Source organism: Chelonia mydas, chromosome 24 (genome assembly GCF_015237465.2).
Source record: "Chelonia mydas isolate rCheMyd1 chromosome 24, rCheMyd1.pri.v2, whole genome shotgun sequence".
Taxonomy (NCBI): Eukaryota; Metazoa; Chordata; order Testudines; family Cheloniidae; genus Chelonia; species Chelonia mydas.
The window spans coordinates 8,706,820-8,732,760 of NC_051264.2; the positions used below are offsets into that span (position 1 = coordinate 8,706,820).

The 25,941-nt window shown below is 42.7% G+C and overlaps 1 protein-coding gene across 41 annotated transcripts in view; it reads right to left on the bottom strand.

Moving 5' to 3' along the window:
* POGZ (pogo transposable element derived with ZNF domain) overlaps positions 1–25,941 on the bottom strand; it is a 59,145-nt gene that overhangs the window by 2,940 nt on the left and 30,264 nt on the right. For 2 of the 41 annotated variants that reach the window (XM_007068116.4, XM_043535489.1), the window contains 16 exons: positions 25,875–25,922; positions 22,313–22,488; positions 18,460–18,568; positions 17,613–17,906; positions 16,546–16,746; positions 15,596–15,705; positions 14,825–15,159; positions 12,836–12,990; positions 8,847–8,947; positions 7,673–7,819; positions 6,537–6,671; positions 6,053–6,225; positions 5,276–5,416; positions 4,385–4,444; positions 993–1,105; positions 25–49 (listed from right to left, as the gene is read on the bottom strand). In XM_007068116.4, the coding sequence (XP_007068178.2) occupies positions 25–49; positions 993–1,105; positions 4,385–4,444; positions 5,276–5,416; positions 6,053–6,225; positions 6,537–6,671; positions 7,673–7,819; positions 8,847–8,947; positions 12,836–12,990; positions 14,825–15,159; positions 15,596–15,705; positions 16,546–16,746; positions 17,613–17,906; positions 18,460–18,568; positions 22,313–22,488; positions 25,875–25,922 (2,323 nt within the window). Of the gene's footprint in view, positions 1–24; positions 50–992; positions 1,106–4,384; positions 4,445–5,275; positions 5,417–6,019; positions 6,226–6,536; positions 6,672–7,663; positions 7,820–8,846; positions 8,948–12,835; positions 12,991–14,824; positions 15,160–15,595; positions 15,706–16,545; positions 16,747–17,612; positions 17,907–18,459; positions 18,569–20,464; positions 21,155–21,480; positions 22,228–22,312; positions 22,489–25,874; positions 25,923–25,941 lie in introns of those variants that run through there. The other 39 variants (XM_043535497.1, XM_043535484.1, XM_043535492.1 and 36 more) reach the window with 26 other exon arrangements.

Sequence of the window (25,941 nt, forward strand, 5' to 3'; positions counted from 1 at the left end):
GATGAGAGATGTCAAACAGTTTACCTTGAATGTGAAATCCAAGTGGGCCCTGAAAAAGGAAATATTTGGAGATTAGTTTGCAAACAGCAAGTGAAACATCAAGACAGACAACAACAACAAAAATCATTTTTCTAAGATGATGATCTTGTACCTCTACAGCGTCAGTCATCCTGAAGGATCTCAACACAATTTGCAAACACTTTATATGTATAATTTCACACCCATAGAGTAATCATTGTATCCAACACTGAAATGCAGCCACCTCTGGGTTGATGCACAGCAGCTAACAATGCTCAGTAACACTAGACAATGACCATTAAAACCAGCAGAGAAATACTGTATTCATTTGAATTCACAGGAGGAATACAGTTAGGCCGGATATAGGCCAGTAAACTGAAATTTGCCCAGGCCACTGGAGGTAACGCCTTCCTTTAGCAAAATGTAATAGGGATATTTAATGTCAAGCGTCTGGTATGCAAGTTTTAAGACCCATCCAAAATTGTAATTTCAGCAGCAGCACAATGCCTCTTAGCCTCTCACTGGTTCAACAGTGTCTCAGAGGAAGAGTAACTTACTAACAGCATTCATGCAGCCCCTGGATGAGTCCCACAGCCAGAGAGCTGTAACTATATGCAAAAAAGGAAAGGAGATATTAAACCAACCCCTCAAACCTCCAGAATAGACAGACTCTCTCATTCTGTTATGAAGGGTCCACAACACTACACATCTACCTACAAGTCCTATGGCCTGGGTTATACAGCAGGTCAGACTAGCTGATCACAGTGGTTGCTTCTGACCTTCTAATCTATGAATCTACTCTATGTTTTACACCTAAATAGCATGGAAAGCTAGAGGAATTATAGGCCAAATTCATCCCAAATAGATACACCAGGGAAGCATCTGGCCCATAATCTATAAATAATGCATTATGCCCAAAATTACTACTATGCTACAGTATAATGTGACATTTCTGCTTCATCTCAAAATCTTACCTCGGAAAATGATGTTACTGAACTCATGTGATGGGTTGAAGACCAGATGCTTGGCCATTGCATCACCTTCAGATGTTGCAAAAAGACAGGAGGCACAGGCCAACTTTACCCCGCTAGGAGGGGGAAGAGAAAAGTAGTATATAATAACACCAGCATCACAACAAACATATGCATTTCATATAAAGCAGCAACCATTAATAAAGAGATCTGGAAAGTTCTCATGGAGACTAAAGAGGCTATAAAAACAGAAAACTTAGTTGAAATCCCCCATTAATATTACCTCCTTATTGACTGGGTACATGTCACCTCGGGATGGGATTCAGAGATAAAATTTCTAGACATCATTACTGACTGCTTCTTGGAGCAGCTAGTCCTGGAACCCACGAGGGGAGAAGCAATTCTTGATTTAGTTCTAAGAGGAAGACTGGATCTGGTCCAAGAGGCAAATATAGCTGAACCACTTGGCAATATCAACCACAATGTAATTAAATTTACATCCTTGTAGGGGAGAAAATACCTAAGAAATCCACCACAGTAGCACTTAACCTCAAAAAGGGGAACTACACAAAAATGAGGAGGCTAGTTAAATGGAAATTAAAAGAAACAGTCACAAAAGTGAAATGTGTGCAAGCTGCATGGAAATTTTTTAAAAAAACACCATAATAGAGGCTCAAACTAAATGTATCCCCGCTCCCAAAAAACAGTACAAGGACCAGAAAAAAACCACCATGGCTAAACAACAGAGTAAAAGAGGCGGTTAAAGACAAAAAGACATCTTTTAAAAACTGAAAGTCAACTTCTAGTGAAGAAAACAGAAAGGAACATACATCCTTGCAAGTCAAGCATAATTAGGCAGGTCAAAAAGAATTTAAAGAACAACTAGCAAAAGACAAGAACTAAAAGTAAAAAAAAATTTTCAAGTACATCAGAAGCAAGAAGCTAGCCAAACAATCAGCAGGGCCACTGGACAACTGAGGTGCTAAAGATGCACTCAAGGAAGACAAGGTCACTGATGAGAAGCTAAATGAATTCTCTGCATCGGTCTTCACTGGAGAGGATGTAAGGGAGATACCCACACCTGAGCCATTTTTTTTAGATGACAAATATGAGGAACTGTCCCAGATTGAGGTGTCAGTAGAGGAGGTTTTGGAACAAATTCTTTAAAAAGAAATAAGTCACCAGGACCAGATTTCTGAGGGAGCTCAAATATGAAATTGCAGAACTACTAATTATGATATGTAACCTATCATTTAAATCAACCTCTGTGCCAGATGAGTGGTGGAGAGCTAATGTGATGCCAATTTTTAAAAAAGACGCCAGAGCCAATTCTGGCAATTACAGTCTGGTAAGCCTAACTTCAGTACCAGCAAAATAGTTTAAACTACAGTAAAGAACAGAATTATCAGACACATAGATGAACATGATACGTTGGGGAAGAACCAATACAGCTTTTGTAAAGGGAAATCATGCCTCACCAATCTATCAGACTTCTTTGGGGACAGGGTCAACAAACATATGGACAAGGGTGATCTAGTGCACATAGCGTACTTTGCCTTTCAGAAAGCCTTTGACAAGGTCCCTCATCAAAGGCTCTTAAGCAAAGTAAGCAGTCATGGGAAAAAGAGGCAAGTTCCTCTCCTGGATCAGTGATTGGTTAAAAGATAGAAAACAAAGAGTAGGACTAAATTATCAGTTTTCACAGTGGAGAAAGGTAAACAGCAAGGTCCCCCAAAGATCCGTACTGGGACTAGTGCTGTTTAACAGTCACAAATGATTAGGAAAAAAAGGTAAAACAGTGAGTTGGCAAAATTTTCAGATGATACAAAATTACTCCAGACAGTTAGGTCCAAAGCAGACTGCAAAGAGTTACAAAGTGACCTCACGAAACTGGGTGACTGGGCAACAAAATGGCAGATGATATTCAATGTTGATAAATGCAAAGTAATGCACACTGGAAGACATAATTCCAAGTATACATACAAAATGATGGTGTCTAAATTAGCTGTTACCACACAAGAAATCAATCTTGGGAGTTATCATGGATAGTTTTCTGAAAACATCTGTTCAATGTGCGCCAGTCAAAAAACCTAACAGAATGCTGGGAACCATCAGAAAACGGATAGATAATAAGACAAAAAATATCATAATACCACCATATATAAAAACATGGTATGCCCATACTTTGAATACTGCGTGCAGTTATGGTCATCCCATCTGATAAAAGATAGATTAGAATTGGAAAAAGTACACAGAAGGGAAACAAAAATTATTAGGGGGATGGTACAGCTTTCATGTGAGGAGAGATTAAAAAGACAGGACTGTTCAGCCTGGAAAAGAGACAACTGAGGGGAGATATGATAGAGGTTTAGAAAATCATGAATGGTGTGGAGAAAGCGAGTAAGGATGTGTTATTCACCCCTCCACATAACACAAGAACCAGGGGTCAGTAATAGGCAGCAGATTTAAAACAACCATAAGGAAGTACTTCTTCACATACCACACAGTCAACCTGGGGAAGTCATTGCCAGGGGATGTGGTAAAGGCCAAAAGTATAACTGAATTAAAAAAAGAATCAGATAAAGTTCCTGGAGGATAGATCCATCGATGGCTATTAACTAAGAGGGTCAGGGATGCAATCTCATGCTCTGGGTGTCCTAAAAGAAGCTGGGACTGGATGACAGGGTGTGGATCACTCAGTAAAGTGCCTTGTTCTGTTCACTCCTTCTGAAGCTTCTGGCATTGGCCACTATTGGAAGACAGGATACGGGTCTGCGACATATAATTGATCTGACCTAGTATGGCCATTCTTATGACCAAATTCTGCCTTCAACTGCATAAGTGCATTTCCCATTATGTGCCACATGAAGTTAGCTCACACTAAGGCTATGTCTACACTACTGCGGTAAGTCAACCTACGCTATGCAACTCCAGCTACGTGAATAATGTAGCTGGAGTTGACGTAACTTAGGTCAAGTTACCGCGGGGTCTACACTGCAGGGGGTCGACGGGAGAAACTCTCGCATCGACTTACCTTACTCTTCTCGTTGAGGGTAGAGTACAGGGGTCGACTGGACAGCAATCTGCTGTCGATTTGGCGGGTCTTCACTAGACCCACTAAATTGACTGCCAGAGGATCGATCTGAGAGCCTCGATCCAAGCTGTAGTGTAGACCTGCCCTAAGAAGTCATTAGGAGTTGCAGGTTATCCAGGGTAAAGTAAGACCCAGGATCTTGTGCTCTGTTTAAACACCTTTTTGCTATTACAGAAAAAATATATTGGATCTTCTTGAGAAAGTGGATAATTACAGAAGATGGCAGAGTTAGAAGATCAGAAAATAAATCACTTTAGATGGTTAGGAAATTAAAATAAGATGTAATCAAGTTTGGCATTACCAGGCAGTATAGTTTTTAAACAAGGCCAAGTATTTTGGACTCTTCCGAGGAACGTGGTTGCTGTAAGATAAAAAACAAACATATTTACTAGAGGCTCAGGATTATTCTGCATATTTAGGCCAGACAAAAAATCATGCACACTTATTCAGAGAAACCTGATCCTATTTTAGAACCATTCTGTTGTAAGTTTCCCTATCTTTCAATTAAGGTTTCAGGGGAATGGGATTCCTATCCCTGATTAAACTGCTTGACCCTGGTTCTGGGGGCAACCGTGCTGCATCCATCTATTGTTTTCCAGGATCTGTAAGCTTGTGTGATTAACTACATCTTTCAATGAACTATATACTTGAACCTTTTTTAGGAGCAAGACAGCAATATCCCTGCTCTGAAACCCACACCTCTCAGCGATTTGCACCAGGTGGCAGTTAATGACAGTTCTCACCTAGTAATGTTATTTATCACAGTCACTGATGCTCAAGAACTTGGAGAGGTTTTTAGGCCCAATGGTCTAGAGCAGGATCACCAAATCCTGATTCTGAATGGGGAGGGCAACTGCAAAAGTTAGATGGGGTATTTCTAAGTGGCTGACAAATTAAAAGGAGTCGGGATGCGTGTGTCTGTGGATGTCCCTTATGTGAACTGAAATCCACTGAGATTAATCCTCATCCAGCATTTGCCCTCAACTGTTCGCTCAAATCATTTAGGTGTATAAAGAAACCCATTACCACCCATTGTACCATTGATACAAACCACATGCACACTGCCCTATAACCCACTTCTAGTGAACTGGAACTTACTGATCCCCCAGTAAAGGAGAATGTCAATCTAAGGGGGAGGGGGTTCCAGTGTATTAGAGAGGTTTGCTTTTCTAGAGAGTCCTTTTACACCTACTTGATCATATGGTTGGCATAAGCTCTGGAGCAGCAAGTGCTATAACGACACAGCGAACAGTGGACGTAGGTAGGAAAGTGGTTTGGGAAATCTGGGATTTCGAAGCTGCACTCCAAGCACGTCTGCCTCCCCAGAACACTCCTGCAGATGAAAGGGGACACTCTCATCAGTGGCTGTACAGATACCTTGTGGAGTTACAATTTCTGTTACTACAAACCCTTTCAGGCTGGCAGACACAAAAGACAAAGCTAACCAGCAAACAGTGAAGACTATCATTGACAGAGGCAAACTTCCAGAAAAAATTGCAGTCAAAATAATCTCCTCTGACCTATACTTTCAGCCCTAGCTACATAGATTTTCTTAGCGTTAGGCTTTAGTTTCACCATTTGTGACACCTCGTTAAGGAATCACTCTCTTATGCCATGTACTCAAATACAATGGACTGCCCTAACCAGAAAAATTAAGGCTGCAGTGTGGGACCTCTAAGGGAGACAGGATGAGAGGGGGAAGAGAAAGAGGGAGGCTCCTCTGGGCTCTCTACAGGGAAAACCCCACAAAAGAGAAAATTAAAAAAAAAAAAAAAATTGTTTAAATCATTTGACTTAATCCTGGTCTTGTGGAAAGCTGGCTTCTCCTGGCATGATAGTTCTTCCTGGCAGTGGACAAGCCGAAACTGCACAGTGCCGAGGAGCAGACTGCCATCAATGGTGGCATAACATAGCTGACTGCATTTTCTTTAACAACCTTTTAGTTTGAAACTTAGCAAGAAGTTCTGACATTTTCTTGACTGCTCTCTTCTGGATGTTCCTCTGGACGGGTGGGTACAGGAAGATGGGCTGGGGGTCCGTAGAAGTCGTCAGTGGAGTGGCTTCCTGCAAGGTGCCCTGTGGCGCATCAGACGAAGATACTGGCACTGTCCGCGGCTGTCCTCTAGATGCTCTAATTGTAACCTGCAGCAAATGACAGATACCTCAGCTTTGCATATCTTAAGACACGTGCTGCCCCACTCCTGATCTCTGCTCCTCAGCTTTGCAATGGTCTGCTCAACTTAACATGGAATAGCAGGTGGAATCAATCTGTTCCAACAGGTGGAGATCTGAAGTGATGCACATTCTGCAAACACCTGTTTTATGGAATCTAGTAAAAACTGGTAGAAAAATGCTGCTGGAATTTTTAGGAGGTACATATTGATACTGTTGATATACTTCTGAGAAAACGTAGGAGGAGCAGCAAGGGCTGCTGTTTAACTTGGATCCCTTACCTTGGTTCCAGGTTTCAGTCCTTCTAGCTGCTTCGGCTTTCGGAAAGTTTTGTGGTGCTGCAGCTTGTGTTCAATTTTATCCTTGGCGAATAGGAATTGCAGCCGACACTTGTTACAGTGATAAACACTCTTCTTCTAAAGCAAAATAAAAAAGGAATTTTTAATTTTGGAGAGTGGAGGCAAAAAGGGTAGGTTCTTGGGTGGTTTACTTTATTTATTTAAAAAAACCAAAACAATGGCTTCTCTTTCTTTTATTCCCTTGACCTCAAGTCCAGCCATGTTTAGGTGCCATTTGAAAATGCTGTATTAAAAATAGTTACTGGTGGTGTTTGTTCCATTTCCAGTGGGTAACGTGTCCACATCATAAAATCACCTTCACCCCAGCAATTGGTCCCTTTATCAGCAAAGGCACCAAGAACTGCAGGGTCAAGAAAAATGAACTCTTCTCTTTCTCCTAGAGGGGGTTTTCTCCAAGTCACGGCTGAGGCACACTGGCAGAGTAGCACATAGAAGCTGCTTGCCTTTCCAATGCCTACCCTATACCTGTTCTGTGGGTAAACTAAGGGCTGCCAGGGTTGTCAATCTGCTACCTGCCAAGAGCACTAACTTTATATAATTTATAAGTACGCTTAGAACTACTCACACTTAAAAGAGGTCACCATTCTAGGCAACTGATATGGAAATAGAGCTTCCCAACAGCTGTACAAAACGTGGTCTGTGGGATGGAATTTATTTTCTGGAATCTGAACTTTCACCCAGAAGGATAAAGGGCTGATATCACCCACCAACAATCTTTGTTAATTACAAAGTGGAAACAAATACCGACATGGAAAACACAGGATATTTGTGCTAATCATAGCTGAGGCATAGTCGTGTGTGTGTGTGTGTGTGTGTGTGTGTGTGTGTGTGTGTGTGTGTGTGTGTGTGTGTGTGTGTGTGTGTGTGTGTGTGTGTGTGTGTGTGTGTGTGTGTGTGTGTGTGTGTGTGTGTGTGTGATGAAGTGGGCACATCGCCTGTTTCAGGCCCTGATTCAGCTTTAAGCATGTGCTCCATTCCCAATGAAGTCTCTGTGAAAAGTGAACCATTTTAACCAAAAAGTTGCGAAGAATATAAACCTAACTCCGTACTTGGGTTACCTGGTGCCTCATGAAATGCTGCTGGAAGGCATTGCCATTCTTAAAGACTTTCAGGCAATAAGGACAGAGCAGGTGCCGTGTGTCCTCGTGGATCATTCGGAAATGGCTATCCACTTCAGAGTAAAGCGACGAACGATACTGACAGACCTGGGGAAGGACAAATGCAAACAATTAACATGGAAGTAATCTAGGAATTTATATCACATCTATCACTGTAGTATATGGTTACTTTCACTGAAGCATCTAAGCAGCTGCTAACCTACACCCCCTTTAAGTTACTGAATGAACTTATCTGAAGTAAGCAGGAAGGGAGATCTAACAGGAAGTGAGACCTAACAGTGAGTGATCTCTATCAGATAAAAATGGGGCTGGTCAATCTAGGTAGATTCTTATATGGCAACCATAACCATGGTTCCTGAGCACCTGAGGAGTAATGAGCTCTGAATGGAAGTAAATCTTATGCAGTCTTCATCACTCAGAATAGAGGGCTACAAGAAGAGAGAGGTATCTTGAGGCGTTGGGGGGAACATCAGGGTTTACTGGGGGATACCCATAAAGAATAAAAATAAGCCACTTAGATTTTTTTTGAAGAGACTACATACTCTTAAAATTAATAGTTCTGAGAACAGATCTCTCCTGAGAATTCTGTTCTTTCAGATGGTTATAAAATTAGCAGTTAATGACACTATCCATCCAATCTAAAAAGAAGAAAGGGAGTAACAGTGCGAACAGGAATAATAGGTAGTTACTGAAAAGCAAGTCACAGTATGTCAGATAGAACAATTCACTCAGGCCCTATGTCACACTGAAAGAAGTTACATTTTAGAAGTTTCTTATTCTTTTCCTTTTCTCATTGGACAGGCAGCAGTGGGGCCAATTTATGAAGGGTAGCATCTTTAGAGTGGATGCAAGCACTGATCTCAGGGTTAGACAGCAACTAGGGATGTAATGAGTGAGTGACAGAGCCTTATCTCCTCCTCTAGAGTGACAGCTTCTCTTTCCTGAAAAGGCACCCATCTCCAGGCCCTCAATGCAAACTACTAGTGTCTGCTCCCTCAGCACTGACTCCAGTGGGACTAATCACCTATTTAAATGCTTTGCTGGAAAGTTCCAGACCTCCTCCTGGACTTCACAGAAACAGTCTAAAGCACAGAGTTTAAAATGTGTGTAATACCTGACAAACGTAGGGCATTTCTCCAGGCTTGTGGGTATCCTTCATATGCTGCAAGAACATTGGTTCACTCTCAAATGCCCATTCACAAATCTTGCACTTCGCTGTAACAGGAAGGAAAAGCAAAGTAACAGTTAAAACCCCCACAACACAAAGGTTGCAGTGAAGGACTTTGAAATCAGATAATATAATCCCTTTAAAGGAAGCAAAATATTACTTGTTCTCGCCTCTTGGATCTGGGGCATGTGATTTAAATATATCTATCTATATCTACTCTCAGCATCTTCTGGAAGGCATCACCAAAACCAACTGAGCAAGGAGTAAAACTGAGTCATCAAAGAACATGGAAAAGCTCCATTTCCTTTGGCCCAGGCCAATGCTGCACTGTTTCCAAAGTACATTTTTGATCAGATTAGTTTATCATCATCTGAAGTCTATTTGGTAACCCCTATGTGAAATGAATTTGGAAGGTCACAACTAAGCTTGGAATAACAGAGACTTGGTGGGGTAACTCACATGACTGGAGCACTGTCATGGATGGGTATAAACTGTTCAGGAAGGACTGGTGGGAGAGAAAAGGTGGAGGAGTTGCACTGTATGTAAGGGAGCAGTATGATTGCTCAGAGCTTCCAATAGGAAACCGGAGAAAAGTCTGTTGAGAGTCTTTGGGTTAAGTTTAGAAGCGACAGCAACAAGGGTGATGTCATGGTGGGCGTCTGCTATAGACCACCAGACCAGGAGAATGAGGTAGAGGAGGCTTTCTTCAGACAACTAACAGTAGTTTCCAGATCACAGGCCCTGGTTCCTCATGGGGGACTTCAATCTCCCTAACATCTGCTGGGAGAGCAACAGAGCAGTGCACAGTTTTTAGAGAGTGCTGGGGACTTCCTGGTGCAAGTGCTGGAGGAACCAACCAGGGGCTGTGCTCCTCTTGACCTGCTGTTTGCAAATAGGGAAGAATTGGTAGGGGAAGTAGAATTGGGTGGCAATCTGGGCAGCCCTGACCATGAGATGGTCGAGTTCAGGATCCTGACAAAAGGAAGAAAGGAGAGTAGCAGAATACATACCCTGGACTTCAGAAAAGCATACTTTGACTCCCTCAGGGATCCCCTGGAAGGTTAATATGAGGCAAAAGGAGTCCAGGAGAGCTGGCTGTATTTTAAAGAAGCCTTACTGAGGGCGCAGAAACAAGCCATCCCGATGTGCAGAAAGAATAGCAAATATGGCAGGTGACCAGCTTGGCTTAACAGAGAAATCTTCAGTGAGCTTAAACACAAAAAGGAAGCTTACAAGAAGTGGAAATTTGGACAGATGACTAGGGAGGAGTATAAAAATATTGCTCGAGCATGCAGCTGGAGTGGCACCTAGCAAGGGATGTCAAGGGTAACAAGAAAGGTTTCTACAGGAATGTTAGCAACAAGAAGGAGTCAGGGAAAGTGTGGGACCCTTACTGAATGGGGGAGGCAATCTAGTGACAGATGATGTGGAAAAGGCTGAAGTATTCAATGCTTTTTTTGCCTCGGTCTTCACAAACAAGGTCAGCTCCCAGACTGCTGCACTGAGCAGCACAGTATGGGGAGGAGGTGAGCAGCCCTCAGTGGTGAAAGAACAGGTTAAGGACTATTTAGAAAAGTTGGACATGCACAAGTCCATGGAGCTGGATGCAATGCATCCAAGGGTGCTGAGGGAGTTGGCTGATGTGACTGCAGAGCCATTGGCCATTATCTCTGAAAACTCGTGGCGACTGGGGGAGGTCCTGGATGACTGGAAAAAGGCAAATATAGTGCCCATCTTTAAAAAAAAAGGAAGAAGGAGAATCTGGGGAACTACAGATCGGTCAGCCTCACCTCAGTCTCTGGAAAAATCATGGAGCAAGTCCACAAGGAATCCATTTTGAACCACTTGGAGGAGAGGAAGGTGATCAGGGATAGTCAACATGGATTCACCAAAGGAAAGTCATGCCTGACCAACCCGATTGCCTTCTATGATGAGATAACTGGCTTTGTGGCTATGGGGAAAGTGGTGGACGTGATATATCTTGACTTTAGCAAAGCTTTTGATACAGTCTCCCACAGTATTCTTGCCAGCAAGTTAAAAAGTATGGATTGGATGAATGGACTATAAGGTAAATAGAAAGCTGGCTAGATCATCGGGCTCAACAGGTAGAGATCAATGGCTCGATGTCTAGTTGGCAGCCGGTATCAAGCGGCGTGTCCCAGGGGTCTGTCCTGGGGCAGGTTTTGTTCAATATCTTCATTAATGATCTGGATGATGGGATAGATCGCACCCTCAGCAAGTTTGCGGATGACACTAAGCTGGGGGGAGATGTACATAAGCTGAAGGGTAGGGATAGGGTCCAGAGTGACCTACACAAATTGGAGGATTGGGCTATAAGAAATCTGATGAGGTTCAACAAGAACAAGTGCAGAGTCCTGCACTTAGGATGGAAGAATCCCAGGCACTGCTACAGACTGGGGACTGATTGGCTAAGCGGCAGTTCTGCAGAAAAGAACTGGGGATTACAGTGGACGAAAAGCTGGATATGAGTCAACAGTGTGCCTTGCTGCCAAGAAGGCTAGCGGCATATTGGGCTGCATTAGTAGAAGCATTGCCAGCAGATCCAGGGAAGTGATTATTCCCCTCTTTTCGGCACAGGTGAGGCCACATCCGGAGTACTGTGCCCAGTTTTGATTCCCCCACTACAGAAAGAACGTGAACAAATTGGAGAGGGTCCAGCAGAGGGCAAAGAAAATGATTAGGGGGCTGGGGCACATGATTTATGAGGAGAGGCTGAAGGAACTGGGCTTATTTAGTCTGCAGAAGAGAAGAGTGAGGGGGGATTTTATAGCAGCCTTCAACTACCTGAAGGGGGTTCCAAAGAGGATGGAGCTAGGCTGTTCTAAGTGGTGGCAGGTGACAGAACAAGGAGCAATGGTCTCAAGTTGCAGTGGGGGAGGTCTAGGTTGGATATTAGGAAAAACTCTTTCTCTAGGAGGGTGGTGAAGCACTGGAATGGGTTACCTAGGGCAGTGGTAGAATCTCCATCCACAGAGGTTTTTAATGGCTGGCTTGACAAAGCCCTGGCTGGGATGATTTAGTTGGTGTTGGTCCTGCTTTGAGCAGGGGTTTGGACTAGATGACCTCCTGAGGTCTCTTCCAACCCTAATCTTCTATGATTCTAAGCTTCTAATGGACAAGTGTCCATTTTCTTTTTGCGGATACAGACTAACACAGTTGCTACTCTGAAAAGTGTCCTGTTGACATTTAGAACAGGCCAAAGAAAGAACCTAAGACTTGTGTGGAAACAACAATCCCATCATGCTTTGCAGATAAAATAAAGCTAACTTTAAGGAGTGGAATTTTACTAAGCATAACATTTGGCATGTTTTGAAATTGCTGTGACAGATATTTTAGCAATATACTAACCACAAAATGCATGCAAGATGTAGAACGACTACCACTGTCCAAAGAAAGGTATAAACAATGACTAGTCATCAGGTTTTAAGACGGTTGAAAAGTTACAAGAGATTGAGTAAGGCATAGTACCTGAACTTTCTCATCCCACAAGGTGGCACTGGTGGGCATGGTGTGGGGAAACACATGTGTATAAACTGAGGACTTCAGTCTGCTTTCACCTGCACTAGATTAATTTTACTGTTTAAAAGAATAAACAACAAGCCCCAATAAAAGCTCCATGGAGTTACCTTAGCTCAGAATTTCATTCCTTTAGGAGGTTCATATCAGAACCTAAACATCATCTGATTATGATTGTTTTGGATCTTTAAAATGTCCTTGACAATGAAATCACTTTGGACTAATACTACAGTTTAGTTTGAACTTTTGCAGGCATGCAAGAAAATGTAATTCCATGTAACCCCACATCACACCCTGCATCATGATGGCATGGTCCCAGGACGGATAGAACTCTTTCTCCAGAGACTTACACTGAAATCCTGAAATAAACAAACAAACCCCCTGCTACCACCACTTACTGGTTGATTCATAGGGACTGTGAACATTCTCTAGGTGGCACTGCAGCTGGAAGGGGGTGGAGAACTGCCTGTAACAGTGCTGGCAGATAGTATGGACATCTACCTCCCCATTCTGCTGATCTAGTTCAACATGGTGTTTCATATGATTCATAAACCTGAAGGAGAGCAGAGTGTATGTGAACATAAATCCAAAAACATTCGCATCCATATCAACCCTAGAAATGGTGTGAACCAGACACTTTTACATTGGTTATTTTGGCATTGCTTTCACTAGTAGCAAAAACACTTATTTTCAAATAGCTAATAAAATAACTGCATTTTTGGCATAGCATTAAGATACTCTCTTCTCACTAACCCTACTAAAACCAGGCCTGACATGACAGGAACTCTCCTCCATCAAAGAGATGGACATAACATTCCTCACTCTGTGGCCCAGAGATGCTTCAACAGCAGCTTATTCAGCCCCTGGATAGCAGGATACATCTGACTCTGCTCTCTAACTGCCCACTGAAGGAGCAGCATCAAGAGGATAACAACTAAAATTCTCCATCTGCCATGACAAAGCATATTAGCTCAAAGTCAAATTTTAATACTAACTATTGTAGCAATAAGATACTAGAGAGACTTCTTGTGCATTGTACAATCTGTTCCACAAACAGGAAATTACCTCTTCTCTTCAGCTCTCATGTTCAAACTCAACTGGATAAAGCAGTGGAGAATACTCTATCATGGGTTCTAGGGACTGGACTAGTGGTGAGTTAATCAGAAATTACAGGTGTTAAAAGTTCTATTAGGACTCAGGATTCCGTTATTCTAGCCCAGAGGTTCCCAAACTGTGGGCCGTGGCCCACCAGACAGTCCTGGGTGGTCTACTGGCACAGCCATGGGCGGAGTTTGGAGAGGACACTGGAGTTTGTGAAGCAGACAGTGACAAAGTGGCAGCTAGTGATGGCCCCTGCTCAGTGCCGGAGGAGCTCAGCACCCACAGAGGGTGGCAGAGGGCGATGTGGAGCCGTTGTGCGGCGGGAGAGAAGGGGCTGGCCCAGAGAGGTGGCAGCTCCCAGGGTGGCTGGTGGGTTTGTGGCTGTTCCTGCTCCAAGCCACTGTACCCCCATAATCCATGGCCGTCGGGCCTCCTGGAGTATCAGCTCCACGGCTCCCCCAATAACCAGGGCACAGCAGTGCTGCTCTGTTTCCTCCTGGACAATGACCATCACAGATAATGGCCGGGCCCAACCCGAGTGCCTGCCTTTGCCCAGCATTGGGGGCCCCCGAACCTCTCTCTTGTTCCCGGACAGGGGCTGCCTGTGAAGCGCACAAGGGTGCTGGGCGGGTGACTGGGGCAAGGCTGCCACGTGACAAGCTCAAGGCACTCAGTGGTCTGCAGAGGTGGAGGGTGTCAGTGGGGGCTGGCTGGCCCTGCCTGGCCCCTTCACTCTTTTGCTGGCCCTGCTCCCTGCTGAGGCGAGGGGCCGTGCACGCTCCACGGTGCCCTCTCCCTGACAGACATGTGGCAGCCACGCTACATGTTAAACAGCCCCTTGCCTGATTTCCCATTTGATCACCCCGAGGGGAGGGAGCACTATCAAACTGTATACACTGATAGCGGGAAGGGCATAATTTAAAGGTTCAGCTGCCCCTGAACAGCTCAAGTCATACCTCCAACCCCGGGTCCCACCTCCTGGAAAGCAGCAAGAAGTGCTAATAGTCGGCCGCAGTGCCTATTGCAGCTGCAGGAGGGCCTCAAGGAAAAAAGTTTGGGAACCCTGTTCTAGCCAAAAGAATTCTGGGTTCAGTTCCCAGCTCTGCCACTGACTCATTGTGTGATCATGGGCAAATCACTTCACCTCTCCATGCCTCTGTTTGTGACTTACCTACCCTATCAGGGGGGCTTTGGAACTTAATTGATTGACATAGTAACTCACTTTGAGACGTGCAGATTCAAGAACTGCGAGGTATTGTTATAGGGGCATGTGGCATTCCTCTTACCGTATGTTGTTCTTTAGCCTCTTGGTGCAGTGTGGACACCGGAAGGATGTTGGAACCTTGGGGAAGTTCAAAAGCTGAGTCACTTTGCCGCCATCCCTGCCATAGTAGAAATCATCTACCAACATGATGAGTTTGCTCTGGGACGAGTCACCTGCATTTTCACTTTGCTCTGGAGCTTTAGCGGGTGGAGACAATGCAGGGATAGGTGTGGAGGAGGGTGGTGAAGCAACAGCTGCAGTTTTTTCTGGAGATGGAGGCTTTGTAGGCTGAATATTTGGTTCAGGTTCCAGAGATTTTCCTTTCTTGAGGAATTCAACCATTTCAGGGCAGCAGTACTTCAGGAAAAAGAAAAGCCACACTAATGATTAGATTGTACATAACAGTAACTATATCACTACACATACAGTGTGGGCTGTGACCTCATTGGTTCGCACAAGCTAAGCAGGCTGGGCCTCATGAGAGCTGGGAGCCCACCATAGCAACCTTCAGGAAGTAGTGAGGTGGATGCTCTTCCCTCCAAGTCAGTACAGCTGGGTGAGACCATTGCTAGGAAGGGGCAGTGCTACTGGAGGAACAGTCCTTTTTAACAAGATATAAAACTAGGTCCTGCCTACTTGGAGTTATTAAAGATCCTGTGGTAGATTTTCCATTCCCCCCATCAGATTGTCCTACCCAAGCCCCTTCCGTGGGGGAGAACACTGTTCTTCAGTATTGCCGTATACAATCAATAGTACTGACTAATGAATTCTTCATCTCCGAATGGTTACTTACACACATATGTCCTCTTAAAGCCTCAGTCACTCGAAATTGGGCATTGCATCTTGGGCAGACTTTCCGGCCACCATCTTGTAAATCAAATGTGGGGACAGGAGAAGAGCTGACTGTAATAACAATAACAATAATAACAACAATAATAAAAAACTGGATAAACCAGATCTGATACTACCCCTACATTTCAATAAAAACTTGGATCTAAGTTCTGGCCCTATTGAAAGTGATTCATTTCAAGAGTAATAACGTTAACTGCTAACAGGACTTGAGAGGACAAGTATGAAAACGTGCAGATTTATGACAACTCATATGAGATACACTGCACACTCATCATTCCTCAGAACACAGTCACTGATGTCCTAAGAATTTTCTGATAAAGATCTTGCAGCTAAAATCATCTTCTCCCACTACTCCAGTCACACTCCACTCTCCTTGTGTCCTTTCACTGACTTCCTGCCCCCATCCACATCAAGTTCAAACTCCTTGTTCTCACCTCCAAACATGGGCAGAAGTCCAGAATCTGGATGGCATAAAAGGTGGCTTAAAGCCATCTTTTGCCTCACTCCCACTGAGATGTGCCTTCTGTGCAGGAGAAGTAGCACAGAAGCTACCCTCTTGCATGTCTGTAAAGAGCTCTGTATGCCCATGGTGATGTGTAAATAATAATTCTAACAATGGTAGCACGGGCATCCATAATACTGAATACACAGTAATAAATACAAGGAGTAGTCAGGAACTCACATGATAAATATAGGACACTCACTAGAAAAAACTTTAGAGCAATGAAGACATGAAATTCAACTGTACAGCTGTTTAACAGGTCTGTTTCCCCTTTTATATGCAATCTAGATAACATGCTTAGTTACTGTTCTCTGCTTCAGAAATTGAGTGTTAGGAACATCTTTAGAAGTCTGTGCTTTCAGCAGAATCTAGGCTACCACAGACCGTACCTTTCAGCGATGACGACGACGACTCTGAAACACTGGATCGCTGGGAACCATGTGCAGGGCTGCTATTAGAAACCACAAGTGGACCAGGGCTCTGGCCTAATGAAGGAATGGTATTCAGTGTGTTCACCAGCTTAGCAACCTCATTGCTGTTCTCTCCAGTTACTCCAGGTCTCTTCACAGTCACAAAGCTTGCAATACTCACTGCCAACAGAAGGGACAATGGAGAAAAAAAATTTAGGAACACAGGATTTGATATACCAGGCAAGACCTCTCATCTCTCATGTCCTACATCCTGATATATCCGATCAAACCATGGGTCGAACATGTCCCCCATCATCTACTGTACCACATAAGACCATCAGTTCTGGTACCCTGACTCTGACCGTGATCAATACCTGATTCATCAGAGTTGTACAAGAAGGGTTAGGGGAGGACAACACTCTTCTGACCCCCTCCAGCTATCAGCTTACACCATGAAACACGAGATTTGTCCTGTGAATAACTATACATGTTATTGATTGTCAAAAATTATCCACACCCCTTTTCTGAATCTTGCTGTAGTATTTGACTCTGACCTCCTAAATGTAATTACATTGTCTGGACCTCTTGCTGAATGAAGCAGTACTTTTATTTGTTCTAAAAGTTGTTTGCCATTATTTTTGAACAATCCATCATTATTGTATTATTGGACATCATATAAAAGGAATGACTAATTTCCACTGTGCCCTTCTTAATCTTAAAAACAGCTTCATATATAATCTTTCAAAACACACAAATAAGCATTTCTTAGGGTCTTTCATCTGAGTATCTCAAAACATTTTATAAACACGAATTAGTTAATTCTCATACCCATCTGGGATATATGGAAGGATTATCCCCATTTTACAGATGGGTAAACTGAGGCACAGAGCAGTTAAGTGACTTGCCCATAGTTACGCAATGTGTCAGTGACGGAGTCAGGAATAGAACCCAGGACTCCCTCTCCCATACTCTAGCCACTAGGCCACATATCTGAAGATCAAATTATAAACACTTGAATCCCACTGCTTTCCCATGGGAGGTCTTACCTAATTTAGGGTTAGTAGCTTGACTGGATTGCCCTGGCTGCTGCACAGTTAACTGTCCAAGTGTTGTTGGCTGCGTTGAAGTAGGAGTTGTGGAGGTGCTGGGAGTGGACTTACTTTGCTGTTGTGACTGGGACTGTGGTACAGTGCTCCTGATGGTAAGCGTGGCCGGAATGACCGTAGTGAAAGTGTTGGTAGTGGGTCGCACCGGCATGGTTGTACCTGGTCTCACCTGGGCCATTTGAGAGAAAACCTGAGGAACTCCAACGGTTGGTTTAACAAACTGGGTACCTGGGGCTTCAAAAAGAACAGAAAACCTGGTTAGATCCGATGCTCCCACTTGATGTGTCAGATATCTAACTGCTTGTTTCCCAGCAGCACTGAGCCCTCACAACTCCCACTAACTTCGCTGGAGGTTATGAATGCTCAGCACCTTTGAAAATAGTTTCACTTTCCAAGATGAGTGAAATGCAAAAGGAAACAGACAGTGAAAATTACACGTTCAAATTCTTCCCTTTTTAATAATTTTGGGTGGGATTTTCCAAAGTACCACAGTTTTCAGTGGGACTCATACTCCTAGTCATACAGACCCCAATCCTGAAAACTCTTATATACGTGCTTAGCTTTACTGCTGCGAGTGAAACTACTCAGAGTAGGAAAGTGTTTGAAGGACCAGGGGCTTAGGTCCCTAAGAAAAATCCCACTCTTCAAGGGCTACTGGCAACACAGATAAGGAAACAAATTTCAAGATATAATATTTTTAGTTTATGTTCCTTTAGTTGGATAAACGCTAAACAACAGATTTCTACCACATGCCCATTTAGTCTGTTTCAGTGGATACACTGCTTACCTGGGACTAGGGTAATGGGTCTAACTGTTTGGCCTTGCTGTACGTTCAGAACAATTCCAACCTGATTCATTGTGTTTTGTACAGGCCGGACATTCCTTACTGGAAATCCCTGCATTTAAGAGGCAAAATTATCTTTAACATATTTATTCCAACAAACCAAAAACAGAGATAATCCGTGTGCAGTTTACCAATCACAATGTGCCGTTAGTGCCTGAATGGTCTTCCCAAATTACTTCTTTGAGGTTTGCTAGGTATGTTTAGGAGTGGAAGAGACAAATTCAGCTATCACAGCAGAACCAGTATTTGGTCAGTATGAGTCTTTGCATCGATTTCAGTTGGCATTAGATTGGACCCTATTTCTGCAAAGTAATAAATCCAATTTCTCTTCCAGTAGAAATCTGCTCAAAAAGATCCTCTAACCCCAACCCCCTCCCACCCACCTCAAAAAAGTAAAGGTAAATGAAGAATATTCACATTGACAGCACTAGTCAGAGTAAGTCATATGAAGTGATCAGAGTGACAAACTGATAAGTATTAGCCAAGGCAGGTTAGTCTTCCAAGCATTTTTATTCTCTGTTTTCCACAGGTGTTTGTTTGTTACTAAAATAAAACTAACAAACAGAACTGATGATCCAAGAGCCCAGGCTCCTCTGTGCCAGTCAAAGGACCAGCACCATCCCCTTGTGTTGCCATAAGTACTGATAAAAAGGACTTTTATATTAAAGTGACAAGTATATCATTACAGAAGTACTTAGAAGTACAAATATATTGTGGAAATAATACTTATGCATTTATAGGTAAAAAATACAAGTGCAAGTACTTTCACGCCTGTATTTCCTGGCCAATAGATGAACTACCACCTAAATAATATAAGCACATAGTAGAAGAGAAAGAAAAAGAGCAACGATTAAATTTTATTTATATACACAAAAGAGATGGAACAACAATGAAAAAAATCACTTAAAACATAAATAAATTTCCTTTCCATTATATCTATATATCTATATACATAAATATTATGTACAAACAGCAGCTCATTCGATTAAATGGGCATTTTCTTCAACAACAGTAGAATCTTGAATGTATCATCCTGAAGACAGTTCCTTCTTGGCAAAAGGATTTGTCCAGCGCTACTGAATAATCTTTCCACTGGAACATGATTGGCAGGGTAGTATTAAATTTGATAAAAAGTTTAACAACTACTGGATGTTTTTTCAGTTGATCAAATTCATGAGATGGATCACTGTGGAGTTGTATACCAACAATTCTTAAGTGGGAGTCAGATGTGCCCTGATCATCAAAGCAGTAGAAATTAGTGGCATCTTTGGATGTCATTGCTTGATCTGTAGGCTTTGGTAGGCTGTCACAACAAACCAGATCATGTAAAAAGAACTTCCTCTGCAATTTTTCTCTCAATCTGATTCAGCAGCCAATGCAACTTTAAAATAAAATCGGCGTGGCACAGGAACAGCGACAAATGACTTTGCACTTTTGTTACTCACAGCTGCATCAAATGTCAAAATACGTCCAAACCTTTTCTATGGCCTTCCTTCACATTATCTACCAAGTCCAGTGGCAACCGTGGACATCACCTCCAGCAACTCACTTAGATATTCCAGCTGTGTTGGAGAATTTTGACAGTGGGAAATGCTCCATCACAATATTAACTCTATCAGGCATGTTGTAAATACGGTGAAAGCTACTAAACTCTGAATTCCATTGCTTAGAGGTAGGTTTGCGGATTGTTTTTCCAAGCGTGTCATTCACAATCTCAGAACTCTTTGAACTCTGGTATGCAGTGTTGCTTAAGACAGAGCACTTAGCCACTACACTTCTGAAGAGACGCTTGTATTGAGAGTTCTTGGCAAGAGCCCTAGAAGCATCAGTAGTTGCTACCAAGTTCAGAGTGTACGAAAAACAGTCATATGTAGTGGCAAAATATGTGGTGGTAAAATATACATGAACAGTAAGCAGTATCGCTTGTCAAAACTTCATCAATACTCACATGGCTACATCTATCAGAACGTGGGGTGTCCACTTGTTTACTAGCATCCTCCTCCACTTCCTTATCAGCATCATCCTCCAACACTCCAGGTCCTGAAAACAGCTTGAAGGCTTTAACAAAATTGCTAATACTGTCTTTGTCAAGCGTTATTTTTCTTGAATCCAGATCAAACTGTGAGTGGATCTGAGCCAAAAGAGAAGTGATCTTATTGTTACCAATGTGTTCCAACAAAGTGATGGAAGCCTAAGACTGCGGACTCTTGTTGGATTAGTAGTCAATCCAGTGACAGGTAATACCCACGTAGCTTCTTGCCTGATGTGTCCACACATCTCCAGTCATGCAAACATAACGTAGAGATGCCAATTTGTTTTTTATGCTTTCAAGAACCAAGCTGTATTGTCCCAGTAGTTTAATCTTTATTTTTTCAGTTCACATGACAGCAGTTTTGGGAATAATTCCAATAAATAAAGTGCGAAAGCCACACCCTTCAACAGTTGACAGAGTCAGCATATCACTAATAAAACTGAGAATTAGTTTGTTTATATTTTCTTTGGACACTGCTCCATCACAGAGTAATTGCTGCAGAAAAGTATCAAAACTGGGGGTCTTTCACTTTGGGGTTGCCCCAGATGCTGTGAACAAGTCATCAATAGTTTGCTTACATCCAAAGTCCTTTTCTCCATGACTTTTCTAAAAAACAAATAAAAATTATTTTATTTTATTCAGAGCAACTATATATATAAATGTTTAATTATTATTCTGCTCAAATACAAAAGGAAAAACAAATGCTAAGTGATGTATAAAACATACCATAAATACTGCTGGGGGTCTGTGTTTTACAACAAACTGAATTAGAGTAAATATGGTATTTCTGGCCTTTTCTGGCCTAGTAAATCACAATTTCAGGAAACATATCAAAACAGCAGTTCAAGAAATAATAAATATGTCCAACTAAGGAGAAAATATAGTGAGCAAAAAATGGAATGAACCATATTTAATTAATAATAATTATTTACCTGCATGTTTGGTGAAATCTGAGGGTGCCTTATCTTGTCTGTGAATTGTCTTTCTTTTTGGTTTGCACAAACTACAAACTGCTTCAATAAAGTTCCCATCATCTTCAACAACATCTGAGAAGTAAGTTCTCACTACAATCGGCAACACTTTATTTTCACACACCATTAGTGACTGAAGAGATATTTCCAGATTAAAGAAGACTAAGAATATTTACAATTCAAAAGGAAATGAAACAGGAAGTATAATCAATGATACAATGACTGGTAGTGGTGGCACTAGGCAGAAGTTGACAAAACAATTCCTTAGGCCTCAATTTCCCAATAGCCCCTTCAGCATTGGAGCATGCCCAGTGCCTGGCAGGCATTTCTTATCCCACCCTGCAGGGTAAGCAGCTACTGGGCTTGTTTTCTCAATGCAGGACACGGAGAGGTATGTGTCTGCCTGCTCTGCCCCCTCCCCCATACTGACTCACCCCTCCAATAGGCTGGACCTGTTGCAGTGACCAATCAGAAATGAAGAGGGCAGGGCCACCACCCTCCCTGGCTGGTGGAACAGCAGGAACAGAAAAAAGCCCATGGCAGCTGGAAATGAGCGCCTAAAGTGCCCAACCCAGGACAGTGGTTTCTGGGGACGAACCAGAATCCGGGACAGTTTGAAAAAGTACTTGCAGTTTTTTAAATTTTTTTTTAAAGTTAGTTATGATTTAGGTACCTTCAGTAGTACTTAAATACAAGCACTAAGTACAGAATACGTAAAAGTACTTAAGTACAGTTAAGTACAGTGCTTCAAAATATTTAAGAATACTTAAGTACATGGGAACAGAAAACTCACCTGTGTTGTTATAAAGATAGGTTGGCTGCTCACTGGTGAATTAGTAACATGGTTGGCATTCTGCATCACCTGAACAGGTCGTAACACTGGCTGTGTTACCATTGTGCCTAGCCCCGAGGTTGGGTTCTGGGTAAGGATTAGTGGCTGTCCACCTTGCTGAACAAGAGGGTTGGCAGCTGGAAGAAAAACAAGATCTACTTATTTACACACCTTAAATTTTTCATACTGATTCCTCAGTGACTAGTTTCAGCCTCCACAATTTGAATTAGTTACACTGAACACATTTTCAAATATATTATCCAAAAGACCCACCCCTCCACACCTCCCATGTATCATTTTACTAGTCTGCACATCTGAGATTTTCAAAGCTGTGCAGGGAACTGGGCATTCAAGACCCACAGGTAGTTTTGAAATATCTCAAAGATGGATTTCTCCGGCTCCCCAGCATAGCTGTTGAACACTGCTCCGGCAGCGTAATGAGACGAGAAAAGGTAACCTATTTCCCCTTGTTTTTTCCTACCCCGGCCCCCACTGTTCCTCAGACGTTCTTGTTAAACCCTGGATTTGTGCCGGAAATGGCCCACCTTGATTATCATACACATTGTAAGGAGAGTGATCACTTTAGATAAGCTATTACCAGCAGGAGAGTGGGGTGGGGGGAGAGAAAACCTTTTGAAGTGATAAACACCCATTTTTTCATGGTCTGTGTGTATAAAACATCCTCACTGCATTTTCCACTTTATGCATCCGATGAAGTGAGCTGTAGCTCACGAAAGCTTATGCTCAAATAATTTGGCTAGTCTCTAAGGTGCCACAAGTACTCCTTTTCTTTTAGCTGACAAGAAAAGAATTGAACTGGCACGCAGGCACTGCTTCAGGGTGAGGTAAGCAAACTGACACAGGACCTCTTGCAAGCCCCAGTGTAAGTGGTCTTCCAGGAGAAGAAACACAGTGCACAGCATCATAGAAATTCTGGGCAGCACTGCCAACCATAGGCAGTCAGAGATGGCAGCCACAATCATGCTGAGCGCTGCACTGCCCCCTAGAACAACCCAGTACTGGGAGGGAGGGCACAAAGGTGACCTTAAAGCCACCTTAGCCCCTCTTCCTGCTCCTGGACAGTGCTTGCATGTGCTGCACATCCAAGAGACACAGTACACAATCTCACTTTCAGCCTTAATACACAGAAAAATTATTGAGCACATTTGGATCACACTAGAGTCATGAGAATACCCTAAAATACTTTAAGGCCTTTGCCCCTTCAGTTCAGCAACTCTTTTTTTTTTTTTTTTTTAAATTAAAGAATGGTAACTCGTTTTTGCCTAGTCTACATGTCTGTGAAAAAGACAGTGTCTTGTGTCCTTTGAATTCAATATCTTGATATTACATGGTATGGTGAAATATTCCATCACAATCCCTTTGGTCTCAAAGAGTTATTATGCACCTAATAGGTCTCTTTGCGGGAATACCATTGCCTGTTACTGTTATATGCAGTGCTGGTTTTGCTACTATTGTTATAGCTGCCTAACGCTTTCCTTTATAAAATGCCATTTTCAGTTGCAGTTAATTTTGCAAGATTTTGACTGTCCAGGCTAAATTTTCCCATGACAGGTGTCTGCCTCAGGCTGAATTTTCTTAGGAAAGTTTCAGCATAAAACGGTTCACCGTTTCAGAGAGTGAGATTCAGGGAAAATATGTTGTTCTACTCATGTTAGACAAATTCCTACAGTGTTTTGTTGAGAAATTCTAGCACCTCTAAGCTATGTAGCAGGAACTTTATATTTGCCAGAGAGATGCCCTGGTGTTGAGGATGTGTCTTTTGCTATCCCCATGAAAAAAACACCCAAATCTGACTATCAGCATCTGAAAAATTTCATTTGCACATGCTCAGTAGAGGTTTGTTAGACACTGACTCCATTATTCTCCAAAGATTCTGTCACTACAGCTCCTTTATGTCAACCACAGTGACCGTGCACCATCCCCAGAGTGCAACTAAGCATGCTCAGCCTTAGGGCTGCAGGGAATGTAGGGGCTTAGCAGGACTGTCCCTGCAACTGTCCCTCCTGACACCCAGAGAACTGCTGTGGCACCAGAACTGAGAACAGAGGGATTGTTTCTCCTGTGCGCTCAATGCTTCTTCAGTTGGCACCCAGGCAGCACGAAGGATCGAGAAGGAATAGGAGCAAACAACCTGACTGCACAAAAGAAAGGGAGTGGGGAGGAGCAAGAGAAGGGAGGGGAAGACACGGGCAGGTTGGGGGTGCAGGCTAAGGGGATAGGTGCCAAGGGGAACTGGAACAGAATGGGAGAAGGACATACTAGGAAAGGGGAAAATAGGGCAAAAAGATCTTTAACCACTGAAACATACTCCACTACAGAACTGGCAATAGAACTCAGGATTCTTGAGTTCTATCATACCTCTGTTACCACTATATAGCAGTGAAACTCACTGTCAAAATGTGCATCTCATTATCCTCTATGTGAGCTAGCCACCTGGGGGAAATAAGTCCTGTTAACTGAAGTCTGTGCTGTGGGCCTAAAGGTGCCAGTCTTCCTGATGACCCATGTGGGGGTCAATAGAATTCCATGTGATGAAATTTCTGTTTTTCAGTTTACTTGTTTTGTTTTGAGCTTAGGAAGTTACATTGAAGGGAAAAAAAAAAAGTTATGTCAAAAGAACATTGTGGTTGAAAAGTCCAGCATGTAAAAGTTAGATAATGCCCAATTAAGGTTGCATAGGCAACTTTAATTCACTCCCCTTGTGCATATACATTATGATACAGACTTTAATTACATGGTCACATAATATATTTTTCCATAGAATCTCTGCCTCATTCAGCGCACAGACGAAAAGGTGCTCTGGGAATGAATCAAGGTTGTGTAACAAATGAGGCCGTGTCATCTGTATGAGCCAGCCTCATTTGTTGCAGAAGTTGGAAGGTGTGTAGTGAATGAACCAAGGGACTGGAAGAGGAGAAAGGGGTTTTTGTGCTTATGGCAGTTGAATGTAACCCTAGAGAATGGGAGTCTATCCCTGCCTCTCCCACTTAGTTTCTGATAAGGGGTAAGTCACTTAACCCAAAAACTTTTCACAAGCGCCCACTGGATCTTCCTCATTTTCTGGGTTCCCACTTTAGAACACCTGAAACCTGATCTGAAGAAGTGCTAAGAGCTCACAACTGCAACTGAAGTCAATGGAGCTGTGCTCTGAACATACACAGTGCTATAAAAACACTAAGTACTCTGAATAAAAATCAAGAATGTGGCATCTCAGGTTGGGCTCCCAAAATGAGTGGGGCATTTGACGATTTTGGCTTCAATCTGTCTCACAGCCTCATCTGTAAAATGGGGGATAATACCATCTTACCTGACAGGGATATTGCAAAGATGAAATTCATTCACTAATATTTATGAACCACTCAGCTACCACACTGACGCATGTCAAAGAAAAGCCATGAGGAAATTTATAATACTGTATTCAGGATTTAAATTTGTGTGCAATAAAAAAGGCATGGGGTCAGACATTAAATGATGAGGATAAAAAGAAGTATTGCATAGCTACCCATTCGGTCAGCAGCATTGTTCCTGTGCACTGATTGAGGCAGGGGTCCTGCAGAAAAAACAGTGTG